The sequence below is a fragment of the Dama dama genome, chromosome 21, assembly GCF_033118175.1.
Source record: "Dama dama isolate Ldn47 chromosome 21, ASM3311817v1, whole genome shotgun sequence".
Lineage (NCBI taxonomy): Eukaryota > Metazoa > Chordata > Mammalia > Artiodactyla > Cervidae > Dama > Dama dama.
Window position 1 is genome coordinate 8,862,173 of NC_083701.1, and position 9,733 is coordinate 8,871,905.

The 9,733-nt window shown below is 54.6% G+C and overlaps 1 protein-coding gene across 5 annotated transcripts in view; it reads left to right on the top strand.

Moving 5' to 3' along the window:
• The window catches only part of ST3GAL1 (ST3 beta-galactoside alpha-2,3-sialyltransferase 1), an 89,852-nt gene extending 80,539 nt beyond the window's left edge, over positions 1-9,313 (top strand). For all 5 annotated transcript variants that reach the window (XM_061123146.1, XM_061123147.1, XM_061123148.1 and 2 more), the window contains 3 exons: positions 285-330; positions 2,260-2,379; positions 4,924-9,313. In XM_061123146.1, the coding sequence (XP_060979129.1) occupies positions 285-330; positions 2,260-2,379; positions 4,924-5,097 (340 nt within the window). In that variant the 3' untranslated portion in view covers positions 5,098-9,313. The remainder of the gene's footprint in view (positions 1-284; positions 331-2,259; positions 2,380-4,923) is intronic.
• The last annotated feature ends 420 nt before the right edge of the window (positions 9,314-9,733 follow it).

Here is a 9,733-nt window from a genome sequence, read left to right on the forward strand (position 1 = left end):
CCAGCATCAGGGTCTTTTCAAATGAGTCAACTCTTCGCATGAGGTGGCCAAAGTATTGGAGTTTCAGTTTCAGCTTCAGCATCAGTGCTTCCTCTGCACAAGGCCCTCTAAGTAGCCACGATCGCCCTCTGGTGTCCACAATGGGCTACTGCAGGAGGTGGCGCCCCTTGGTGAATGAGTGCTTCTCCTGGTAGTCCACCTGCCTCTGCAGCCCTCCCCTCCCCAGCCTGTGCCCAGGCAGCCCACCCCTCCCCATACTAACCACCTGCCTTGTCCTCCTGCAGTACCTACGTTCCTGTCCCCGCCAAGATCAAAGTGAAAAAGAATAAGGTGAGTCAAGGCGCAGGTGCCTTGCCCTCTGCGCTCAGCCTCGCTTTGAAGTCTCCGCCTGATGACAGAGAGAGCCATCTCCCCACTCGGCCAGCATCTGGCTGCAGAGAGCCCCCTGGGCCCCCAGCATTGGCAGCAGGGGGTGGGCCCCCACTTCGAGAGTGGAGAGATGAACCCTGGAGAGTTTCACTAAGCCCGGACCCTGGACCAGCCCCTGTCACCAGTGCAGATCCTCGGGCCGCCCCAGATCTGCTGAATCAGAAGCTCTGGGTTTTTACAAGCCCCCCAAGGATGCTGACACTGTTTGAGAACCACTGCCCGTACGGTGTGAGCATCTCAAAGCCAGTCCTCGCCTCCCGTGTCTCTGTATCGCCACGTTCTCCAGTAGGCCCTGGTGTGGGGTTGGCTAAGACGTGGACAGAGGGATGGTGGAAGTGAAGTGTTGCGTGGAGATGAAGAGATCAGGTTCAGAGAGGCCAGGTAACTTGCCCAGAGACACACAGCTTGTTCACTGATGCTGTGTGCGGATGTCCTCCCGGGGGCGGCTGTGTGATGTTGAGCATGTTCCTTAGTGTCGCTGAGCCTCGATTTCCCCACCTATGACACAAGGAGAGGGACAGCTGGCATGTGAGGTCATTTTCAGGACTGAAGGTCATTCAGGCCCATGTCAGGCCGGTGTCTTCCTGCAGTGTGACAGGAGTGTCCTTGTCCGCAGCCCATGCTATTCCCTTGGATCCTTCTCCTGCAGGCTCATGTCCTGCTCCTGGCCTCCTTGACTGTTGTTCAGATGCCACCTTCTCACCCCAGCGCTTCCTCACCTTTCTGTGCTTTCTTTCTCTCTGTGGTCTCATCATTCTTTTCCAGCATCCTCTGTGTATCCGTGATTCAGGTTCAGTTCAGTTCAGCTCAGTCACTCAGTCATGTCTGACTCTTTGCAACCCCATGAATCACAGCACACCAGGCCTCCCTGTCCATCACCAACTCCCGGAGTTTACTCAAACTCATGTCCATTGAGTTGGTGATGCCATCCCACCATCTCATCCTCTGACGTCCCCTTCTCCTCCTGCCTTCAGTCTTTCCCAGCATCAGGGTCTTTTCCAAGGAGTCGGTTCTTTGCATCAGGTGGCCAAAATATTGGAGCTTCAGCTTCAGCATCAGTCCTTCCAATGAATATTCAGGACTGATTTCCTCTAGGATTGACTGGTTTGATCTCTTTGCAGTCCAAGGGACTCTCAGGAGTCTTCTCCAACACAGTTCGAGTTCAAAAGCATCAATTCTTTGGCGCTCAGTTTTCTTTATGGTCCAACTCTTATGTCTGTACATGACTACTGGAAAAAACATAGCTTTGACTATACAGACCTTTGTTGGCAAAGTAATGTCTCTGCTTTATAAAATGTGGTCTAGGTTTGTCATAGCTTTTCTTCCAAGAAGCAAGCGTCTTTTAATTTCATGCCTGCGTTCACTGTCTGCAGTGACTTTGGAGCCCCAAAAAATAAAGTCTGTCATTGTTTCCATTGTTTCCCCCTCTATTTGCCATGAAGTGATGGGACCAGATGCCATGATCTTGGTTTTTTGAATGTTGAGTTTTAAGCCAAACTTTTTCACTCTCTTCTTTCACCTTCATCAAGAGTCTCTTTAGTTCTTCTTTGCTTTCTGCCCTAAGGGTGGTGTCTTCTGCATATCTGAGGTTATTGACATTTTCCCCTGCAATCTTGATTCCAGCTTGCACTTCATCCAGCCCGGCATTTCATGATTTAGGTTAGGGTCCATATTTTCCACTAGATCGTACCCCACCCCAACCCCCCATGTAGGGATATGAGCTCCGGGCACTGCTGTGTCCCCTGTGGACCCAAGAGCATGCGGCACCTGACACGTGCCTGGGGTCCTCCCCCAGCCCCCTCACCCTGGGCCGCATCCTTCCCTCCGCAGATCCTGATTTACCACCCAGCCTTCATCAAGTACGTCTTCGACAGCTGGCTGCAGGGCCATGGGCGGTACCCATCCACCGGCATCCTCTCGGTTATCTTCTCACTGCACGTCTGTGATGAGGTAGGACACACCCCGTCCCCGTCCCCCTGCTGCCTCGTGTTCTCCAGGGGGCGGTGAGGGCGCCTGCGGTCAGGACCTCCATCCCCACCCCCAGGCCTCTTCTGGGAGCTCAGGTCCTGTCTCCATGGTGGGGCTTGCAGTGCCTCCTCCACAGCACCTTCCAGGAAAGAGCCGTGTTCTCCTGGTGTGGGAGCTGCTCCGGCCAGGGCCAGGCCCAGCAGGTAGAAGCTCAGACCTGGGGGCAGAATAAGGGAGCAGATTGTAATGGGGGAGCTGTCTGGGGCCTCAGTTTCCATCTCGTTTGCTCCTTAGAATCATCTGTGCAGCTAAATTCCAGCCCCCAGGCCACAGCCCAGCCCACTTCCACCAGAACTGCTGGCAGTGGGGACCAGGGACCCAGGGGCTCCCCCAGACACCCAGGGGTTCCACTGATCACCAAGTGATCTTGCCGAGAGTGCCTTTCCCCATCGTGGACTCGCCTCACCATCTGCCAGGCTGTGCCCATGTTACCGTTGGTGATCTGGGGTGCTCACTGCCTGTGGGCAGTGAAACAGGAGGGAGACCACAGTCCCCCCCCCCCCAACTTCCTCCCTGGCCCTGGTTCAGGCAGGACCCTCCGATGTCCCTTCTTGTCACCTGCGGTCCATCCTTGCCCCCTGCCCCAGCAGGCTCATAGCTGAGAATCGAAGATAGGAGTTGAGGGGGTAGCAAAGTCCACCCACCGTCTCTAACTCATGTGTTCTGCCACCATCTCCCCCCATCCTTCAGCCAGAAACCCGGGTGTCCCTACCATAAACCGTATCTGCCTGTTGACGCCCCCTGCAGTCTGCTGGTCACAGAACCCGTGGGCTTCTGCCTCAGAGTGCCCTTCCCTCCGCCCTGGGTGGCCGTGTCTGTGCTGGCATTTCCTGAAAAGGCTGCAGTCAGCACAGAGCTGTGTCCTGGTCCGGCGGGCCCCCACCCCTGGGCTATGTCTGCCACGCTGCATCCCGCATGGCCGACCCCCGGACTCTGCATCCCACACGTCCTCTCCCTGAAAGCCTCTTCCCCAGTCCCCCGGGCTTCCCAGGTGATGCTAGTGGTAAAGAACCCACCTGCCAATGAAGGAGATGTAAGAGACGTGGGTTCCGATCCCCGGGTTGGGAAGATTCCCTGGAGGAGGGCATGGCAACCCACTCCAGGATTCTTGCCTGGAGAGTCCTATGGACAAAGAAGCCTGGTGGGCTAGGATCCATAGGGTCACAAAGAGTCGGACATGACTGAAGCGACTTAGCATGTCAGACCCTTCCTGGTCATCTTCTACTCATTTTCCAAGACCCAGTTCAAAGGTCACCTTGTGGGACCAGCTCTCTGCCCCCTCCCGTCTCCTCGCCCTCCTCGGTGCGGGGAGGCGGGGGGAAGCCCCGCGTCAGCCCCTCTTGCGGGCTCAGTCTCTGGCTGTCGTAAGTTAGCGGCTCAAGGGGACTGTTACTCACACCTTTTTGTCGTCACCTCCTTTTGAATATGGGCAGGACTGTGACTTGTTTCTAAAAGACAGGATGTGAAAAAGTGCTTAACATTTGACCCTTTACAGGATAAGTTTGCCGATCTCTGAACAGAATAAAAGCAAACAAATAACCGTCTATTAAACTTCCTACCTTATTTGATCATGAAATATATTATTTTGTGTTAACACTTGTTTCTCCAAGAAGCACATTAATTAAAAATACTTTTATGGAGAGTTTCGAGAAAAGAAAAGTTAGTATTTAAGTTGCATAATGTACAAGTAAAACTTTCTCACACGTTTTGTCTTTTACCCCAGTTTAAATTTGCTAAATGGTGATATGGTCATAGAAGCTAGAGAAAGAGAAAATATCCTGGAATCATGTGACCAAAAATATATATTTTTGTCTAAGTAAAACCGTACTCATCCTGGCAAGGGCATGTTGATAAAAAGATATGTTTATATATTGATAAAAAAAAAAAAAAATAAGAAGCTCCGAGGGCTGAGACCTAACTCCCTCATCCCTAATTTCTCCAGCATCCCCCTGAACTCTGACGGGTTTAATGCACACTCGACACAGATAAAGGCTCAGTAAATGCTTGTCGCACGTAAGAAGCCTGCGCCCCCCACACCAGACAGTGAGGGCCCCTGGACCAGATGAATATTAGCCTAGGGGAAGAAAAGGGTCAGTACCTTTTCTTGGAGGATCACACCCACCTCGCCATGGTCGTCACTCTTGGCCCCATTTCCCAGATGAGGAAAGTGAGGCTCAAAGGAATGGTTTGGCACTCACAGGGTATCCCAGCAGGCGGCAGAACTGGGGCCTGGGGTGGACTGCTCGCCTTCGAAGTTCTGCTCTTCAGTCCTTGGAGAAGAGGTTGTACCTCCCCAGAGGTGGACCCAGCAGGCACAGACAAGCAATAGGCTTTCATTATGCCTTCTGGCCTTGGACTTGACTTTTGCCCAACTTGCCTTTGCTACACCAAGCTCCCGGGAGTTCCAGGCTCCTGGAGGCTGTGTCCCCCCCTGACCGGTTCTCACCTTTGCTCTGCCCTCGGCAGGTGGACTTGTACGGCTTCGGGGCGGACAGCAAAGGGAACTGGCACCACTACTGGGAGAACAACCCGTCGGCGGGGGCTTTTCGGAAGACCGGGGTACACGATGGGGACTTCGAGTCCAACGTGACGGCCACCTTGGCATCCATCAACAAAATCCGGATCTTCAAGGGGAGATGACGCTGCGAAGGGTTGAGGACAGGTGCACCACGTGTGACTCCGCATCCAGCCCCGGCTTCCCACCGGAGCCGTTCTTCTCCAGGAACTTCGAGGGCCAGCCTCGGGGGTGTGCCCAGGTGCCCCTCGCAGCCTCTCGCACCCCAACATTTGGCAGCATCTACTCAGCAAGGTCGCCGACCCCAGCCAGGGCTGCAGAGCAAGTCTCAGAACCAGTCTCGGGAGGGGAGAACCCCCTCCTCGCTGCTGTTCCGGGCTGGGGGAGGCGGGGAGACTCTGGAGAGATCCCATCTGAGGATTCCCATGTTCTAGAGGAGAGAATGGTCTCCCGGGGGGAAGCACAGAGGCTACGCCCCCGAGGGGTCCGGGGCCAACACTCTGATTCTCGCTGGGAAGTTTCTGGGTGATGACCTCCAGGACAGCCACCCCCACCTCCCCTTTCTGCCCAAAGATCACTGAACCATGGCCAGGAGGGGTCCCCGCCCTGAAAGTCTTCAGCGACTCTAAATGCCCGGGAGATGTCTTCTTCCCAAGCTGACGTCTCCTCCAGTAATTGACCTCTGTGGTTATCATGAGGGCTGAGCGCGGGTCTAAGTGCTTCCACGTGCCTTGGTACTGGGGGGAGAAACGCATGCCTTGACTGAAATGTGGCAAAAGCCCCAACTTGCGGAAGGGGACCCCAGCAGTGCGCTCCCCTTGGTCTGTAGCTGGGGACAGTGTTCTAGTTTCCGGAGCCAGTGTCTGAGCTGCAAGAAAGCTCAGTTGGAACTAGGCTCCATCCAGAGGCCCCTCAGCCATGAACCATATATTCTTAATTTCATAGACTATTGGATTTGGTGCCTGAAACCTTCCAGAGCTTCACGGTGGAGTGGGGGTGGAGGGCACCAGCCAGCAGTTGCCACCAGGGTCAGATCCCCCCTGGCCACCTGTGTGAGGACATCCTAGGAACGTGACCATCAGAGGGGAGAAGTCATACCTCATCCTTCACGTCCCAGCTGCTCTTTCTTCCTCGTCAGCCTTCCTGATTATTTATTGTTTTGTCTTTTAAATTCAACTGACATCATCTGCACTTTGTGACTCGGGTGTGCTCGCTTTGGCAGGCAGCTGGGGTGTAGGCGCTCAAAGCCAGATTTGTAGAAATCTTCAGACGTGGGGTACTGGGCTGTTGAGGGCTTGAGGGCTTGCTGGTGGGCAGACCCTGGAGTGTCGGGTTGGTAGGCTTACCGGATGCTATGTATCTCCTTCTCTTCCAGCCCCACTTTCTTCTTCCTCACTGTGGGCTTAGATTCAGTCTCGGGCTAAGAATCTCTAAACCAAGTGGTACTGTCTTGGGGCTGGGTGGAAATAGACTCAAAGTCCCACGCAGCGCTTGTGGTAAAGAACCTGCCTGCAAATGAAGGTGACCTAAGAGATGCAGGTTTGATCCCTGGGTTGGGAAGATTCCCCTGGAGAAGGAAATGGCAACCCACTCCAGTCTTCTTGCCTAGAGAATCCCATGGACAGAGGAGCCTGGCGGGCTACAGTCCATAGGGTTGCAAAGAGTCGGCCACGACTGAAGCGACTTAGCACGCACGCACTGACATTTAATAAAAAAAAAATCTCTTGCTGTCCAGGGCATTCCCTGAAGGGCCACAGGTGCCTTGAGAAGGTGTGACCGTGGCCTGGAGGAGGATGAAGGATGCTACTCTCAGAGGCCAGTGGTCCCACCCCACCGCACCCTGCAGCCCTCTGGCAAGCCCTGCCCTCCGCCTCTGAGTCTCCCTCTGCCAACGGGGAGGGTCCACAGCGGCTATCGGTCATTCGCAAGTGTCCCTAGAAGTCACACACCCTGCTGGTTCTTCCCCTTAGTGTTTGCCTGGGGAGAGGGTCCAGTTTTTCTTTGATTCTCAAAGATTCAGAATCCAGAAAGTCTTCAAAAAAAAAAAAAAAAGCAAGCAAACAAAAAAACTGTTCCAGCATTAAAATCCTCCAAAACCGAAGACCCTCTTGACTGACAAACGCTTGTCAATTGCTGTGAGGTCACGATTCCCAGCATAAATCCTCAGAGGCTAGAGGTCACGGCAGTCCTTGAGGAGGGGAGCTCTGCCAGTGGGTGTGGGTTGGCTGACTCGTGGCCGTCTGGTCTCCGTCCCGTGTCTCCGGCCACCAGGCTGTTCACTGTGACATGCCTTGCAGCCCTCGGGTCCCCTTCTGCAGGAGAGCAAAGCAAGGCCAGAGAAGGGAAGTGACCGTACAAGTGAACCAGCTGTGAAATAGATTTCGAGCTGAAAAAGGATGTTATTGGCTCCCCATTAGACCACCTAGAGGTGGGCTTCCCCAGCCCCTCCGTAGTCGGTGTGAGTTTCTGACTACAGGCCTCTCACCACCCGGCTTTGTTCTCAGGCTGCCATGGGGCCCGAGGCAAGCTGTGACCTCTGCCTTCCCACGCCCTCCTTCCAGTGGAGGAGATAGCATCATCACGTTTTTCCCACAGCTGGGGCAGATATGGCTTTGTGGCTGTCTCCTGGACTTACCAACGGCCACCTAAGCAAATCCAGCCAGCCACTGTGGCCAGGATTAACACACCATTGCCTTAAACCAGGGAGGCCCATACCCAGGGTTAACGGTGGCCGAGACCTGGACAATAGTGTTTCCACGGGGGTTTGGCCATCAGCCGGAGGATGAGAAGCACCCACAAGGGGAGGCTCTCCCTGTGGCCCAGCATACCAGCCCAGGCTCTGCCCATCCCACAGACAGAGCTCCTTGGAGACTAGCCCCAGGAAGGGTTAGAGGCATTCCTGCTGCTGCGGTCAGTGCTGAGCCTGAAGCTAAACAGGCCAGGCTAATGAGGGAGAAAGACGTCAGCAACACCCCAGCCTTCTGGCTCCCCAGGGAAACCAGTGCTCTCTGGTGCTGGAGCAAAACCTACGCCTGCAGCCATATCCCCTGGAGCCTCTGGCCTCACCCACGGGAAGGGGAAGAAAGGAGGGCGGGAGGGTAGTGATCTGGGGTAGAGAAGAAAGTTCTTGAGCGGATGCGTTTGGAAACCCCAGCTCCATCAGGTATTGTCCAGAAAACCACCTGGGCTGGGCTTAGTGGGAGAAGCCAGATCTAAGGAAATAGGACATAAAAGGGAGAAGCCAGGCAACAAGGGGTGGGCAGGTGATTCCTATGGTGGGTAGGGTGGGGGAGCAGGTTCAGAGGAGAGCCCCCAGGCTCGGCTGTGGCCAGAAGGGCCAGCGAGAGGCCAAACCTACCTCGATGCAAACTGGGCCTCTGGGTCCAAGGTGGAATAGAATCACAGCGAATGCTGAGAACTGTGATGTCTGCTTTAACTGTTTTCTTGAAGGCAGCCTGAACCCAAAGAAAAAAAACTGAAAACTGAAAACAGCTCGCCCTCCCTCACGTGGTTGTGGTCGGAAGTGCTTTCTGCAGGGAAGCCAGAGGTGACTGGGCTCCGGCCACGTGCCGTCAGGACCGGCAACTGTTCTGGCCCCTCCAAAGAGGCGGGGGCTGTCACTGCGTGAATCAGGGACATCTGGTCTGTGGCAGGGCTGGCCACAGGCCATTGGCTGGTCATCCTCTTGTGGGGTCTGGGCTAATGTGTTTGGAGCCCCCCCCGCCCCCGGGGGAGCTGTGGGGGGTACGGGACACCTCTGCACAGAAGAGGGTGAGGAGCAGCTGCCAGGCAAGGTGGCACCTCACAGTCTGTCCTTACCCAAAGCAATGCATTTCCTCCAAGCCTGCCTCCAGCCTCCCGTTTCCATCATCCCGTTTCCTAACCCATCAGAGACCTGCACTTATATTGAACTTGACCTTGTTGCTCAGCTTCTGATCTGCCATCGTCGCCCACCCGCCCAAGATCCTGGTCCAGACACCAGCTTTAATCTGGGTCTGTGTCAGGAGCCCCCACTGGGCCCCGGTAGCATGGACGTGGTGCACCATCGCACTAGCCCTTAACCCAGTTTGTGTCAAAGCCAAAGTTCCCTGAGCACTATTCTGCTCTTTGCAGTCCTGTTGGTGGGTTGGTTGGTGATGTTTTAAAGTCAACTTTCTTCGTCCACCCCTCCTTGCCTGGCTCCCGTGTTTTGCAGCTGAGTGTTCATCTGGATGCTTTTTTGAATGAAGTTGGCAAGAGTCTGCCTTCCACAGCCTCTGCTCTATTTTTTATTTTTAATTTATTGTTGAATATTTCCAATGATCCAAATCAAAATGAATAAAAGAGAGCTATTTTATCGTTCAGGTGTGTCTGTCGTTTTTCTGTAAGGGCCGTGTCTTGGTGCAGCCTCTCAAAGTCTCCACGCGAGAGACGCTTTGAATCTTAAAAGACACCTCCGGGGTTAGTGTCCACCCTGACCAGGTACCCAGAGGCTCAGGACACAGAGAGCTAACCTCTCCTCAGACGCAACTGTGCCTTCTCCCTGCTGTGGGCCTGACGCCAGTCACCCGCGCTCTGAACCTCATGTATCCAATGGGCACCACTGCAGGAGCCGTCAGAGCGGGTGTGAGGTCTAGGATAAATGCATCTTGGGAGGCTGGAGAGGACACATGTCCGCTCAGTGCACTGAGCATTTGCTGAATGAACTAGCCTGATGCGGGCAGAGTTAGTGTCCCGCCTTCCCAAGGAGATGGGCACATCCATGTATGGGTCCAAGTATAA